Source organism: Microcebus murinus, chromosome 20 (genome assembly GCF_040939455.1).
Source record: "Microcebus murinus isolate Inina chromosome 20, M.murinus_Inina_mat1.0, whole genome shotgun sequence".
NCBI lineage: Eukaryota > Metazoa > Chordata > Mammalia > Primates > Cheirogaleidae > Microcebus > Microcebus murinus.
The window spans coordinates 19,714,470-19,731,744 of NC_134123.1; the positions used below are offsets into that span (position 1 = coordinate 19,714,470).

The 17,275-nt window shown below is 41.6% G+C and overlaps 1 protein-coding gene across 2 annotated transcripts in view; it reads right to left on the reverse strand.

Annotated features, from left to right (window-relative positions):
* Positions 1-13,121, reverse strand: part of CBFB (core-binding factor subunit beta) — a 56,065-nt gene extending 42,944 nt beyond the window's left edge. For both annotated transcript variants that reach the window (XM_012742621.3, XM_012742622.3), the window contains exons 1-3: positions 12,752-13,121; positions 12,425-12,511; positions 6,606-6,722 (exon numbers count right to left, since the gene is read on the reverse strand). In XM_012742621.3, the coding sequence (XP_012598075.1) occupies positions 6,606-6,722; positions 12,425-12,511; positions 12,752-12,829 (282 nt within the window). In that variant the 5' untranslated portion in view covers positions 12,830-13,121. The remainder of the gene's footprint in view (positions 1-6,605; positions 6,723-12,424; positions 12,512-12,751) is intronic.
* Between the last annotated feature and the right edge of the window lie 4,154 nt (positions 13,122-17,275).

The following is a 17,275-nucleotide window of genomic DNA, read 5'->3' on the forward strand; positions in this document are numbered from 1 at the left end:
CCCTACAAAACCATCAAATAGCCTAACTTTAGATAGGGGTTTACAGTATAAAACACATTTTTACACATTCTGGTACCTCACTTAATCCTGACATGAGATACACGAATAGGGTACATATTCTGATTCTCACTTATAGTTAAGGAAAATAGTTATGATTGTCCTGATTCAAATCCAGAACTCTTTCTACTACACTGTATCATTTTTTTTTTTTTTTGAGACACAGTCTCGCTTTGTTGCCCAGGCTAGAGTGAGTGCCGTGGCGTCAGCCTAGCTCACAGCAACCTCAATCTCCTAGGCTCAAGCAATCCTGCTGTCTCAGCCTCCCAAGTAGCTGGGACTACAGGCATGCGCCACCATGCCCGGCTAATTTTTTCTATATATATTAGTTGGCCAATGAATTTCTTTCTATTTATAGTAGAGATAGGGTCTCGCTCTTGCTCAGGCTGGTTTCGAACTCCTGACCTCAAGCGATCCGCCTTCCTCAGCCTCCCAGAGAGCTAGGATTACAGGCGTGAGCCACCACGCCCGGCACTATATCATTTTAAATCTCTTCTAAGAAAGATCCTTATTAAGAGCCAATACACTATCTGTCTAGTAAGACAGCTCACTAGACACCTGGGTGCAAGAGTTTCAAATATCTTTAAAAAGCAGATTATATAATTCTGTGCTCTGACCTGGTCTTACATAAAGTACCTATTTATGGTCAGTCACCATTAAGAGAACTTCCTTATTGAAGACTCCTAGTTTGAAAATATTCCTACAACCACATAAGCAAAAGAATGAATAAAAAGGAATGGTTTCTATGAGTCCATTTTCTTAAATCATAAAATCATATTTCAAGTAAAAGAGAATAAGGAGTTTTTGGTTTCCTCTCTAATAGCATTCTGATGTTTCCTGAATTCACTAAACTTAAGTGAATATTATTGTAGCCAGCCTCCAAGATTGCCCCAATGATCCCAGTCTCCTGGTATTCACACCCATGTGTAATCCCCCGAGTGTGGGTTACACTTAATGACTAGCTTATGAACAGAATAAGAAACAAGTGACTTCACACTGAACAGGGAAAAGTAAAAAAAATAAAAAAAAAAAAAAAGAAACAAGTGACTCACAGAGCAAGTTGTAAAAAGCATGGTGACTTCATTCTTTTTCTCTCTATGGAGAGGCACACATTCTAGGAACTGAAGCCACCTACCAACAGTCATGTGAGTGAGCTTGGAGGTTGGAAGTGGATCCTTCAGCTCTAGTCAAATCTTCAGAGACTGCACATCCCCAGCCAACAGCTTGATGGCAACATCATGAGAGACCCTGAGCCAGAACTACTCAGCCAAGCCACTCCCAGATTCCTATAAAAGGGTGCAAAGAAACTTTTGGGGGTGACTGAAACATTATCTTGACTGTGGTAGCATTTATATGGGTGTATACACTTGTTAAAACTCAAATTATACAATTAAATTTAGTATATTTTATTGTATTAAGTTATACATCAATAAAATTGATTTTTTTAAAAAGGCCACTTAAGAAAAAGCAGGCCCATAACTTCGGGAATTAAAGATGGGTGATGAGGAAAAAGAAGCTGCAATACAAGCTACGCCACAAACTCACATGCCCTAAACTTACCTAACCTGCTCCTCCAAAACTGCTCCATCCACAGCTTTTCCCATCTCAGATGACAGCAACCCCATATTCCCAGTTGCTCTAGGCAAAAAGTTGGAGGGTTTCTTAACTCCTCTCTTCACACAGCACATCCCATCCACAGGAAAATCCTGTTGGCTCTATCTTAAAATACATCCAGACTATGACCACTTCTCACTACCTCTACTGCCACCACCCTAGTCTCTTGCCAAGATTACTGCAATAGCCTGCTTTACTCTTGCCCCTACAGTCTACTATTAACTCAGCTGTTACAGGGAAACTATTAAAACTAACACAGATCATATCATTCATCTGCTCAAAAACCTAAAACCACTCCCCATCTCACTCAAAATAAAAATTCATGTTGTTACAATGGCCTACCTTGGTCAGATGAACTGGCTCCTTGTTATCTTCCTGATTTCATCTACTACTCCCCTCCTTTCCCAGTCTGTTCCAGCCACAATGGACTGCTTGCTGTTTATCAAACACAGTGTGCCAGCTCCCACTCTGAGGCCTTTACCATAGCTATTTCCTCTGCATGGAACATCTTTCTCCCCAGATACTGTGTGACTCATCATTCTCTAACTTCCTTCAGGTCTCTGTTCAGATATGACCTTCTTTACCCCAGAACACCCTATTTAAAACTACAGGCCAGGTGTCATGGCTCATGCCTGTACTACAACACTTTGGGAGGCTGAAGTCGGATCACTTCAGAACAGGAGTTTGAGACCAGCCTGTGCAACATAGGAAAACCTCATCTCTACAAAAAATTTAAAAAAAGAAAAAAATTTAGCTGGGCATGTGGCATGGCCATAGTCCCAGCTACTCAGCAGGCTGAGACAGGAGGATCACTTGAGCCTAAGAGTTCAAGGCTGCAGTGAGCTATGATCACACCACTGAACTCTCACCTGGTCAACAGAGCAAGGTCCTATATTTTTAAAAAAACCCAAAAAACCCTGTAAACATTCCTGTTCATTGATCACCCTTATTCTACACTACTTTTCCTTTTTTTCTGGAGCTATTATCACTTTGTAACATATTATATAACTTATTTATTATGTATATTATCATGTATATTATCTATTCCTCTATTCCCCCCATAAAACCACCTCTAGGGGTCGGGCACGGTGGCTCACACCTGTAATCCTAGCACTCTGGGAGGCTGAGGCAGGCAGATTGCTCGAGGTCAGGAGTTTGAAACTAGCCTGAGCAAGAGTGAGACCCCGTCTCTACTATAAATAGAAAGAAATTAATTGGCCAACTAATATAGAGAAAAAAACTAATAGAGAAAAAAATTAGCCGGGCATGGCGGTGCATGCCTGTAGTCCCAGCTACTCGGGAGGCTGAGGCAGGAGGATTGGTTGAGCCCAGGAGTTTGAGGTTGCTGTGAGCTAGGCTGATGCTATGGCACTCACTCTAGCCTGTGCAACAAAGCGAGACTCTGTCTCAAAAACAAAAAAAAAAAACCACCTCTAGGGCAGGATCTTTGTTTTGTGCACTGATGTATCTCAAGTGCCTAGGACAATGCTCAGTACACAAAAGGTGCTTATGGAAGATCTTCTGAATGAATGATCACAGCTCACTTTAACCTCAAACTCCTGGGCTCAAGGGATCCTCCCACCTCAGCCTACTGAGTAGCTAGGACTATGCACCCAGCTAACTTTGAAAAAAATTTTTTGTAGAGACAGGGTCTCCCTATGTTGCCCAGCCTTGTCTCAAACTCCTAGCTTCAAGTGATCCTCTCACCTCAGCCTCCTAAAGCACTGGGATTACAGGCATGAGCTACCATGCCCAGCCCAGAATGAATGAATTTTTTAATAACTCTGTCAGGTACAGTACAGGATTAAACAGTTTACATATACTATTTCATTTAATCACTAGGGCAAGCCTGGGAAGTATACATTAACCTCATTTTACAACTGAGTACCATAACGGTTATATAACTTGCTCAAAGTTACATAGTAGTAAATGAAGAAGCCAGAGTTTAACTCAGTTATACTTAACTCTAAAGCCTTAACCACTATAGTTTCCTCAAAGTTGGGTATGAATTGGACAAGAACTAAGATGTTTCAGGATGTAACTAGGCTGAGAGAATGTGGAAGACACTGATTTGGGATCCAATAAAAGGAACAAAGTAATTATTAATAACATTTGGAGAAATTCTTTCAATTTTCTTTTTGTCCCAGTCCAGTGGGGACAGAAATAAAATCTAATGGTTGTAAGAAAGAGACGTAAAAAGGGAGAAAGAAATAAGAGATCCCCCAGTCTGAGCTCCATGGATGAGAAAACACAGGACAGTACCTCTTCTCTAAATTCATTGGAGTACTTTATTCCAGTAGCACTGAACAATATTTTTTGCTTTAAACTATTTTCTTCCTTCTAGATCCTGTTAGTAGGAGTATTAGCAAAATTGTATTTGAGAAATACATGATCTGTACATACACATTTACAGGTTCACATCTGAGGAAAAAAGACTGATTTCTGCCAGTGTTACCATTCTTGGAGAACACTCATTCGTTTACATATTGTCTATGGCTCCTTTCATACTACAATAGCAAAGTTAAGCAGTTGCAGAGTTGAGTAGCTGTGGCAGAGACTGTTAGCGTGCGAAACTAGAAATACTTACAATTTGTCCCTTTATAGAAAAAAATTTCTAAAACCAATATTTATAAAATATACATTTCCTAACAGCTTGCATCAGTCAGTTCTATCACTCTTCATGATAAATCTGAAAAACAAATCTAAACACAGTCATGCACCACATAACAACATTTCAGTCAATGATCAACCACATATGATGGTAGTCCCATAAGATTTATGATGCAGTTGAAAAATTCCTGTTGCCAGTGACATTGTAGCCAGCATAACATGGTACATTTTTTTTTTTTGGTAAATTTAGTATAGCCTATGTGTACAGTATTTATAAAATCGATAGTAGTGTACATAATGTCCCAGGCCTTCACATTCACTCACCACTCATTCTGACTCACTCAGAGCAACTTCCAGTCCTACAAGTTCCACTGAGGTTAAGTGCCATACAGGTATACCATTTTTACCTTTCATACTGTACTTTTTACTGTACCTTTTGTACATTTAGGTGTGTGTAGATACACAAATACTTACCATTGTGTTACAATTGCCTGAGGTATTCAGCACAATAATATGCTGTACTGGTTTGTAGCCTAGGAGCAATAGGCTATACCATATAGCCTAGGTGTGTAGTAGGCTGTACCATCTAGGTCTGTGTAAGTACACACTACGTTCACACAATGATGAAATCACCCGGTGACACATTTCTCAGAACATATGCCCATTGTTAAGCAACACATGACTGTACCAGAACAAGCCACCTAACATTTTTGTTATTTTTGGTCACATAATTAAAAACATCTCAATGGCTTAAGTCCAAGGATAATGTGGTCTTTAAACTGGTGAAGTGATATCATTAAATTAATTCAAGCAAACATACCTTCTAGTAGAGTTAACAACCCATTTATTAGTTATTAAATACTGGAAGACTTCAGTAACATTGAGATGTCAATCTTCAAGTCTTAAAATAGTTTTGCATTAAAGCAGAGAGGAAAACAAATTTTTCTGGTTTATACCTTTAGTATCTGACCTATTATGTTAAACTATAAAGCAGTGTTTTAAACAAGGAAAAAATAATTTCTTCATTTTCACATATACATGCACCAAAAAAATAATCCTACAATGACTTCCCAAGTTCTTCCTTAAATACTGTATGACAATTATCAAGTAGAAAAACCTGGAACATTTGCTTTAAATTTCCAAGCAAACAAATACATAGATAAGTAAATCACTTGATTGTTACTCATTTTTAAAATCCTATAATCTCTTTTCCCTCTTCCAATCTGAAGATTAGTTGTTTTGTCACCCACAAAAGATCAAAGCTAATTTCAAAAAGTAAAGAAAACAAAAAAATTCTTCATTGTATATATATGAGGTTAGAAATCCTTTTCCTAAACAACCTAATACAAAAATCTTTTGGTTTTCTCAACAGAATATTTAGACATTTATGTTTTACAAATAAAGTGATAGGTTATGGTATTCATGAAGACACTTAGAAAAGTAATTTAGCAAGTTGACAGAAAGAGGTATGGAAAAAAAAAACTACAAAAAAACAGGAGAACTAACGAGTATAAAATTGGATCTAAAAAAGTTTTTTTTTTCCTTTAAAAATTTTATTTCTTCCTGCTTTCTCGAATGGTTAAAAAAAAAAAAAAAAAAAAAAATTTTATTTCAAGAAGTCAACACCTTGACTTTTTGATCAAGGATCAACCAATCCAAGATACTGTTCATTAAAATGTCACCAAAACCATATAATATATTTAACTTAGATTTTAAATAGGGCTCTTGGCTTGAACATTTCCACCTATATTTTTTGTATCTTTAATCTAAGCACACAAGATCAAAATTATAAGGATTCTGTTTTCCCAGAAACTTTTCCTAAAAACAAATCATTTCCAAGTTAGTTTTCACATTGTTTTTCTCAAAATTAAATTTACTATGCTAACAGAATTAGAAAGTTACCCATGAAATATTTCTAAATTACTATTAATTTTGAAGCCTACAGAGCCTTTTTCACTTTTCTCTTAATTTTATTTTTTTACAGCACTGGAGTTACATATATTTTAGTAAACAAAAAATATCTTGTCAACACTTTAAAAATAATTATGTTTTGAATGTTAAATGTAGGAAAACACATTTCTTATATTTAAGGGCTAAAACTTTATGTGATGAATATAATGTTCATGAAATTAGCAATAGAGTGATATAAAGTTTAACAGTGATTTTAAAAAATTATAGTACATCCTTGTAACATGGAATGAAAACAAATCTGATCATATGCCTATGTAATCAAATCTGTGATCTCTTTATTAATATATAAATCATTAAATAATCTCTAACAAAACAACCCACAGTATTTTAAATTGCAAAGAAATGTTTCCTACCTTGCCCGCTTCTCTTTCTAAGTCGACATACTCCCGGCTAGGTGTTTGTCGCTGTTCTCCCTGCCAGCTGGCCGGAAAAAACTGGAGAGACAGATTGGTTCCTGTAGCCACAAAAGCCTTTTAGAAAAATCAATACAAACAGGATCAGGAGCAGGACATTACATAAATTATGCAGGCAGTCATTTATTTTTACATCAGTTTATGTCTTAAGCCAGGCAGCACTGAGAATACTTAAAAGTAAAAAACATGCACTCATCATTTTTCTTAAGTATTAAGTTACAAACATCTGATTCCATTTTGAGGACATTTACCATTGGCTGCTTAAATATAAAATCAGACTTGGAATCAATACTTTCTTTCAGGTCATTTTTTGCTGATGTTAGGATCTCCCACTGCTAATGTCTAACCAGAAGCCACCACCCTTGCATTTAAAAATTTATATTTTCAAATGTGAAATCTAAACATTTTGAATTTTAAGGCACAGCACAATTTAAAGTTGTATAAATGAGACGTTTTAATTTTTTGATTTCCTTTCTCAGAGAAACACTAGATGGCACGTGGTGCATAAAAAATGCACTTGGGATTGTCTCTCCTGTGATGAACCATGTATTACCATGTGATATGACAGTACTTCTCTCTAAAACCTTAGATGATTAAAAAAATGCATTTCTTAAAATTTGATTTTAGGAGAAGTAGATCTGACTATAACAAAGAGAAGAGTATTCATCTAATATTTATAAAAGATTTGGGTGGTACAGGTCAACAGACAGAACAATCTAAAGTCATTTCGATAAAGTGTCATCCTATGTAGCCCTTGAGCAAGTTAAGTCTAAATTTCCCCCATGTGAAAAACAAAAATAACATTACTCTTCTTCCCAAGAAAAAGAAATAAGTAAAAAGCATTTTTGAAAAAAATACATTTTTCATCATCTAAAATGTAAATTCTTCTTTGCTGAAACCAGAGAAAATTTTTGTTTGGTTTATTTTACTAATTAAGTTCTGAAGCATAATTTGTTTCCGAGAATAGAATTTTCATCTGAAAAAAAGGGGTTCACATTTGGGGCAATCTGTTTAAAGCCATCAGCTGATATAGCTATCCACTAGTTCCCTTGATGCTTAACAGCTTAGCTTATTTAGAGGTAAAAATTATACTTCCTATCTCATTACTGGTACTGTAGGGACACTTGTTAACATAAATTGCTAAATCTCTAGACTTCTTTGATAACATTTCCTTAATCAACTGGGTTACTGTTTTCTCGTGGTAAATGTTTTACATGAACAGAAACTGAACATCAATATTACAACATTAGCCTTTAAAAACATCTTCTCATGTACTATTAGCATAATCAAAAAAAGCCCCACCAACACTAATTCAAATGAAAAGCAGACTCTGGGAGGGAACCTGCCTAGGCTGCATGACTTGAAGTGTACCTCAGTTTCCTCACAAATTCCTATTTGCAAAGTGATTAGAACACTACCAAATAAATGCTGTATAAGTGTCTGCTAAACAATATAAGAGAAATAACTTTGGGCTCAACAAGAGAATGAACTTATTCAGCCTCAGATAATGAAACTCTCAGAGCAGAGAGATGGCAGGTAAGAGATTCAGCCCATGAATGAATGCCCTGTGTCAAAATCCCTGAGGAATGTTTCTTCAGTATTCACCTAGTAGCAAATCCTACCACCTCCAGTGTACCCCAAATCAGCTCTCTGCTAAGACACTCTGCAGATGTTATGACCTCACCTTCTGTCTGAACGCCAACCTCAGAAGAGATTTCCTGCTTCATCACTTTATGCCCATTATCTCATAAAAATTCTTCTTTGAGACAGAAGTGGTGGTAAAAACACATTCTAGAATAGCATTTTCCAAACTTATTTGATCACAGAACTCTTTTTAATGGAACACCTACACATACTTAGGAGCTGGGAAGAATTCTGACAGAAAACATTAAAATGTATACTGTTATAATGTCTATATACAAGATTTCCAGGTTATCCTGACTACATTTTACAGGTTTCATAAATTCTCAAATGGCATACTTTGTGCCACTCAACATACTTTTTACTATTCAATCTTCAGAATTAAAAATGCATACTAGGCCAGGGGCACAGTGACTCACACCTAGCATTTGAGGAGGCTAAGGAGAGAAGACTGCTTGAGGCCAGGAGTTCAAGGCCAGCCTGGGCAATATAGTGAGACTCAGTCTCCTCAAAAAACAGAAAAACTAGCCAGGTATGGTGACACGTGCCTATAGCCTCAGCTAATCAGGAGGCTGAAGCAGGAGGATTAGTTGAGCCCAGGAGTTTGAGGCTGCAGTGAGCTAGGATCACACCACTGTACTCTAACCCAGGCAATAGAGTAAGACCCTATCTCAAAAAAAAAAAAGTAAGTTTTTACTCTTCTCCCAGTAGAGTCACAATACCTCTCGTAAATATTTTTTTCTTTTATTATTAGTATTGAAGTCTCCTCCAACACTCTTACTGTAATAAGAATTCATAAGAGGAATAAATTGGATTTTACCTAACAAATTCTCTCACCCATAATCACTTTGATTTCACACTATGATAAGGAGTCTAGTTGAATTTTAGTTAAAAGAGATAAGCATTACAACCCTTAAATTCTTTTACATCTAAATGCAAAATAAATTCTTCATTAACCTCACTGATACCTTAACGAGATGCTCAAAATAAAAAGAGGAAAAATGGCAACTGGGGCAGGAGAAGGGTTAGGAATAATTTTGAGAACTATCTATATTCTTACCATATATGGCTGCTGTCAAAATAGAGGAAAATAATGCCTTTTTCACAACCAAAAAGGTAGAAACCATAGCTTGTTTATAAGTCATAAGATAAATTTTAGCCATTAAATTAAGTAACCTCTAAATTCAAATAATCAAGTAGCTACAATGCAAAAGGCATTGTGCAAAGTACCTGTATCTGTAGGGGTGTATACAGAATTAATGTAAAGTGTCCACATTTTAGAAGCTAAGGAAACTGTAACTTAAATGTGGGTAACATTGAATTAAAGGGGGAAAACTAAGAGAAGGAAGCATGAAATTCTTTCCCATATTCAACAAAATAAGACATGTGCCATCTTAGTGCAAATCTTACCCAGAATTCAATCTACCTTTTTTAACTTTTAATACTTACCAGAAATCTAAAACTTTTAAAATTTGCAGGATCAGATATTTGTAAGATGGGGGAACCTAGAATGTCTAATTCATCCCGGAAAGAAATTTATGACAAATACAAATGACCTATTAACACTGCTATAATATTGTAACACTATTAAAATACAGCAAAATTCAGATATACTGCGTATTAGGTTATACCTCCCAATTCTTAATTTCATGCAGCAAAGTCTGATATGACAGAAAATACCCTACCAGTTATGATTCACTAGATTTCCAAAAAACCTCAGCTTTCAAAAACAGTGACAGCACTTGGATCCAGGCACAGTGGCTAGCATGCCTGTAGTCCCAGCTACTCTGGAAGCTGAGGAAGGAGGATCGCTTCAGCCCAGGAATTTGAGGCTGTAGTGCGCCATGATCACACCTGTGAACAGCCACCACACTCCAGCCAGGCTACAAAGTGAGACTCTGTCTCTTAAAAAAAAAAGTGATAGGATACTTTGTATACCATCTTTTACAATTACATCAGTTACCTCCAAGAAATCCTTTGGTCAGGTGTCCCATCTACTTTTTGCAAAAGGAAACCGAGGCAAAGAATGATACAGTCACCAGACCAACTAATGAATGATTCTTCTACCACTCAGTGCCAAAACCAAATATCATTTGTTTTATACATCTGAATCATAAGTATTACGACTACTCAAAAAACTTGGAAGTAGGCTAAAAGCTGAAAATTTTCTTCCATAATGTGTATTAATGACCAAATATTTTAGATAAACATAACTACTATCTTCTCACTACCTGTTATACAATTCTAAATAGATTTCATTTTAAACATCAAAATGTTCCTTATAAATTTGATTTTGGGATTAAAAGGGAAAATTTTATGGTATGTGAATTGTATCTCAATAAAAATAAACTAATTATAAAGGGGGCAGAAAGAATAAATTTTCCAATATGTCTTCCTACTGTTAGCCTGAATTCAAACTGCACACAGCTTCACATTTCTGCCAATGCAATGAACCCGAGTCACAGAACATATAGTACTTAGTGCTTGAACTTTTAAAAAAATAATCATAAGCTTAGACATGAAATCTTTAAAAAGAAAAAGTAAAAATATAAATTAAAAAAAAAAAAAATCAACCTGGCCGGCGCGGTGGCTCACGCCTGTAATCCTAGCTCTCTGGGAGGCCGAGGCGGACGGACTGCTGGAGGTCAGGAGTTCGCAACCAGCCTGAGCAAGAGACAGACCCCGTCTCTACTATCAATAGAAAGAAACTGGGCCGGGCGCGGTGGCTCACGCCTGTAATCCTAGCTCTTGGGAGGCCGAGGCGGGCGGATTGCTCAAGGTCAGGAGTTCAAAACCAGCCTGAGCAAGAGCGAGACCCCGTCTCTACTATAAATAGAAAGAAATTAATTGGCCAACTGATATATATAAAAAATTAGCCGGGCATGGTGGCGCATGCCTGTAGTCCCAGCTACTCGGGAGGCTGAGGCAGAAGGATCACTGGAGCCCAGGAGTGTGAGGTTGCTGTGAGCTAGGCTGAGGCCACGGCACTCACTCTAGCCTGGACAACAAAGCAAGACTCTGTCTCAAAAAAAAAAAAAAAAAAGAAACTAATTGGCCAACTAATATATATAGAAAAAATTAGCCGGGCATGGTGGCACATGCCTGTAGTCCCAAGCTACTCAGGCAGCTGAGGCAGAAGGATTGCTTGAGCCCAGGAGTTTGAGGTTGCTGTGAGCTAGGCTGACGCCACAGCACTCACTCTAGCCTGTGCAACAAAGCGAGACTCTGTCTCAAAAAAAAAAAAATAAAATAATCAACCTCTTTTCTTTAGTTTCTTCCTACCATTCACTTCTCATTAGCACCTCCAATAGGACAAACCAAAAGATGAGAACTGGGACAACTTGGATTTTTTTCCAACACAAGGTGCCACAGATAGATAAGAGGCACCAAATCTACAACCCAAAACAGGGGCCTCCAGGAGATCCACTGTGGGTTTCGAATATCCATGCAGTTCTTTAGGAACTACAGCACTTAAACCGGACACGTTTAGGTTTAAAAAAAAAAGAGACTAATGGTCTGATTCTCCTGAGGCTTAATATTCTCAGAAAAGATGAGAACAGATCCTTTAGGGCTTTTTTCCCTCCCCCCCTCTATTAGGACAATACATGTGGTGCAAAGATTTATTCTTGGCTATACTGGTAGGGAGATAGCGTCACACGTAGTTTTACCACAAAATCTAGCTTTAAGAAACAAACTATCGCTGACCTTGAATGAAGCCCGGATTCCTTTTTCCTAATGGGTACTTTATTCATACAAATACCCCTGAATGGGTGTCACGGGCTATACAGTGACCTCTCCTTGTTTAGTTTGGCTCGGGTTGGAGCTCCATCCCCGGTGAACTGTTCGCCGAGCCGGCTCTGGGAAACATAAGCCACCGCAGCGTGCCACAGCCACAGGGAAAGCGTCTCCCCGTGAGGACCGGCCCGCCAGTGTCTGGTTTCGCATTTTGAATCCCGAGTAGGAAGTGAGACGGCAGCCCGCTCAGTTCCGGGAGCCGCTGCGTCCGCGGCGCTGTCGGGAACCGGCCTGGACCGCGGCGGCTCCGGCGCAACAAGTGACCCGCGCGCCTCGGTCCCCGCGCCCCGGCTCCCGCGTGCGTCCCGGCCCCGGAGACTTACGATTTCCGAGCGGCCGTCGCGGCAGGCGTTCTGGAAGCGCGCCTGACGCTCCTCGTGGGGCCGGTCTCTGAAGCCCGTGTATTTAATCTGCAAGGCAGAGACGGCCCGAAATCACAAGCCAAATCCGCTGCGCCGCTCGCGCGCCCGCCCCGCGTGGCGCCGATAAGAGCAAGCAGAGTCTGCGGGCAGAAGGCTGCCCGGGCGAGATTGCCCCTCTGCGGGCGCGCCTGCCCGGCTTTCCCCGGGACCGCGCCGCCCAAACTTTTCTCCTCCCAGGCCCACTCCTGGCGCGCCGCGGCCTCCGCGCCGCCCTCCCGCCTGCCTCACCTCACACTCGCGGCTCAGCTTCCTGAAGAACTCCTCGTTCTCGAACTTGCTTCGCTGGTCAGGCACGACGCGCGGCATCTTCCCGCCCTAAGGCCGCGCCAGCCGGCCGGGCTCAGAGCTTGCGCGGGCACCCACTGGCCGGCTCCGCGCGGACCGACTGACCGCCCACCCGCGGCGCCCGGATTCCCGCTTCCCTTTGTTTCAGGCGCCCGCCCGTGTGGGCTCCGGCTCCGAGCAGTCTGAGGTGCCGCCGCCCGCTCGAGCCCTGCCCACGCCGCAGCCGCCGCCGCAGCCGCCTCAGCCGTTGCCTACCGCCCGCGCAGACCCAGCTCTCGCCGCCCCCAGCCTCCGCCGCCGCCACTTCCTCTCGCCGCCTACCCTGCTCGCGCGCCCCGCCCCCGCCGGCCCCACCCCTCCTCCTAGCGCGCCCGCCCGCCTCAAACTCCAGCAAACAAGACGCACCATTCACAACTCCGCGGCCCGCACCGCGCATGCGCTGCCCGTCAGCTTGCGGAGCGGCGGGGCTGCAGAGACTTGGGGCTCCTTCCGCTGCGCGGAGCTCTTCCCCTTGCCACCTCTCGTGCCACTCTGTGTGGAGCTACCCTGTGGAGATCTGCCCAACCCTTGGCAACCAGAGTGGCCCGCGCAGGCCTTTTCTTCCGCCCTTTCTCGGCTATCTGGAACTTCTGGGTTCCCCAGCCGCGCTGAGTAACCCTAGACTGTCACTCGAATGTGAGGAAACGTAAGTCCTTGGGGACTTTTGTCTCCCAAACCGACAGGGAGGGGTGTAGGCTGTGTGCATACCGAAGACTAAAGGTGGAAACAGATCCAAGAATCCAACTGAATCATGGTGGAAGGGTTGTGGCTGTTGGCGTCAGATGGGCCTTAGATGGGATTCCACTCAGCTCCTCTGCCTGCTCCCTATCTGGGGCCTTAGACAAGAAACGGATGGCCAAGCCTCGGTTTGCTTATTTCCAAAATGCATATACTCATAAGCTTGCAGTGTTAGCGTTAAAGCCTTTATGTAGGTCTAGCATGTAATGGGCTCTCAATAAATTTAAGTTTCTAAAGAAGAACAAGCTAAATTACATATGTAATCCATTGCCTGTCCATATATTTACCCAAATATGCAATCAAATCCAAAAAACAAGGTCCGTAAATTCTAGGGAATTCATTTAGCCAGAGCTGGAGAAAGTCTGAAACCCATTTTATGGCAGAGTTTGACTCTAAGTTGGTCCTCAAATCTTTTTTTTTCTTTTTTGAGACAGAGTCTCACTTTGTTGCCCAGGCTAGAGTGAGTGCCATGGCGTCAGCCTAGCTCACAACAACCTCAGACTCCTGGACTCAAGTAATCCAGCTGCCTCAGCCTCCTGAGTAGCTGGGACTACAGGCATGCACCACCATGCCCAGCTAATTTTTTCTATATATATTAGTTGGCCAATTAATTTCTTTCTATTTTATAGTAGATTCAGGGTCTCACTCTTGCTCAGGCTGGTTTCGAACTCCTGAACTCCAGCAATCTGCCTGCCTCGGCCTCCCAGAGTGCTAGGATTACAGGCGTGAGCCACTGCGCCCCGCCGGTCCTCAAATCTTGATCCTTAAAATTCCAGCTTGTCAAAAATTCAGTACAAGGATGGCAAATAAGTGCCAACTCTGATTGACAGTAGCTGGCCATATTGCAAAGGAGTGTGAGGATGCACATAAACTCATAAGAATTAGTGCCAAGGTCAATTGGCAATGTCTGCCTGAGTGCAGGATTTGGCGGAATATCCCATCCCTGTCCAGTCCAATCTCGTTTTTACAGATATGGAACTGAGGTAGGGTGACCAGCTGTCCTGGTTGGCCAGGAACTGGTGGCAATGAAAATATGGTCTTGGCAATGAAAATCTCATGACCCTGGAAACCACTCAGTCACCAGTAAGCCAGGATGGTTGATCACCCTAACTAAGGTCCAGAGAGGGATTGCCCAAGGTCAGGGAGAGAGTTTGCAGCGAAGTCAATCCTGTAGGCTGGTAGTTTTGACATATATGGTATTTCTGAATAGCAAACATAGAATCAGTTCCTGCCTAGGGCATGTTCACCTGGCACACCAAGCCTGTGCAAATGTACATGTATACACAGTAGAAAGGGTATAGACATGTTCAGGAGGCTGAGGCAGGAACATCTCTTAAGTCTAGGAGTTCAAGGTTATAGTGAGCTATGATGGGCCACTGCACTCCAACCTGGTGGACAGAGCAGGACCCTGTCTCTATAAACAAAACAAAATAAAAACCTGTAATCTCAGAACTTTGGGAAGCCAAGTTAGGAGGATTGCTTGAAGCTGGGAATTTGAGACCAGCCTGGGAAATATAGTGAGACTCTGTCTCTATAAAAAATTTAAAACATTGAAGAAAAAACAGCGTATAGATGTAGATGACACCAACTACTATCTTTGGGCCTTTAGCTATCTCAGAATCTTCTCCTCAGCTCTCTTTCCATTGCAAATGACAGAAACCCAATTCCAACAAACTTAAAACTAAAAGGGGTATGTTTTATTTCAAATGAACCGATCAGAGAAAGACAGATGAACACGATCCAGACAATAATCTCTTTTTCTTTTCTATTTCTCCATTTTTATTCACTGCTTAATTATCTCAGGCTCTCTTGCATGGCATTTATTTCCTGGCAAAGGATAGGAGCAGCCATCCTCCATCTCCAAGTCATAAAATTACTGGAAAGAACCTTGATTCCCCAGCCCAAGTCACATACCTCTCTTCTGCCAAACCACTATGCCCAGGCAGATGTGTTGATATGATTGGTCAGCTTGTATCACATGTCTTCCCTTCAGGTGTGTGGGGGTGGCTGTGTTTGGAAGCCTCAGAGAGAATCTGATAACTGAAAGAGGGGAAGAGCAGTTTCTCCAAAAGGAGTGAGTAGGAGTACATTGTAGCCCCACTGAACAGTTTGTGTTAGCTACATCTGGCAAAGGATGTCATTTTTATTTTGCCCCTTAAAAGTTCTGTTAAAGGGGCCAGGGGCGGTGGCTCACGCCTGTAATCCTAGCACTCTAGGAGGCCGAGGCGGGTGGATTGCTCAAGGTCAGGAGTTCGAAACCAGCCTGAGCAAGAGTGAGACCTTGTCTCTACTATGAATAGAAAGAAATTAATTGGCCAACTAATATATATAGAAAAAACTAGCCAGGCATGGTGGCGCATGCCTGTAGTCCCAGTTACTCGGGAGGCTGAGGCAGCAGGATTGCTTGAGCCCAGGAGTTTGAGGTTGCTGTGAGCTAGGCTGACTCCACGGCACTCACTCTAGCCTGGGCAACAAAGCAAGACTCTGTCTCAATAAAAAAATAAAAAAAAAAAACAAACCTGTAAAAGTTCTGGTCAAACTGGTAGGGAACTCCATATCAACATAAGCAAAGTACAAACAAAAACCAGCCTTAAATATCTGCAACTTTTATTGGGAGTTAAGTATGGCAGACTGTATGACAGAACTAAGTCACTCACAAGGAATAGAAACCTTCATACATCTGCAGCCTTTTCCTCAAGTCTCCTAGTCTAGTGTCCTTGGGCACTAGGACAACATAGCCATTGGTTTTTTGGGGGGTTTTTTTGCCCCTAATAGCTGGGACTACAGGCATGCGCCACCATGCCCAGCTAATTTTTTCTATATATATTACTTGGCCAATTAATTTCTTTCTATTTATAGTAGAGACGGGGTCTCGCTCTTGCTCAGGCTGGTTTCGAACTCCTGACCTCTAGCTATCCTCCCGCCTCAGCCTCCCAGAGTCTAAGATTATAGGCGTGAGCCACTGCGCCCAGCCTAGCCATTGTTTCAATGAGAAGAAGATGATGACTTGGTACCCAGACAAGGACTGTCCAAAGGCGAGTAGTCAGGGGAGCAGGACTCTCTGCTGGGGTTTCTGCTGTGTGGCCCTCCTGGTAGGAAAAAAAGAGTAAAATCTATAACAGGGGTATCCCGTGTGATGCGGTTCAGCACTACCACATTCTGCTTAGGTCGACATTGGTATGAAACTTTCCATTTCTGTCTCTAAAAAATGCTCCACAAGGAAGCACTCTTACTCTACAATGGGTCCAGGTAGGGCTCAAAGACCTGCAGCTGATCTTGTCTTTTAGAGTCTAGCAATAATTGTTTCTGCCATGGGAAATGTGGAGTAGATAAAAAGTTGAAAGATTTCTACAGTGGCCTAGATGCCCAGACAGACACCATGAGCTTTGGCAAGGGAAAAGATCAGGGTCAGGGGAGCTGGACCTGGAGGGGTGGGAGTGCAGAGCAGGGCACGGTGCTCTAATTGTCGGACTCATGGAGGTGGAGAACAATGTCCAACGGGAAAGGGACAGCAAAGCCTGCTGAGCAGACCCAGAACAGCAGCTCCACAGACAGTTTTTGGCAAGTCTAGGCCACAGGGTAACCCACACTCGGCATAGTCTGGCATCCAACCAGCCAGGATGACCGGGAAACCAGCCACAGGCTGAAAGAGGCCATCTCCTCAGCTGACCTCTGTATGCCTTTTTTGTT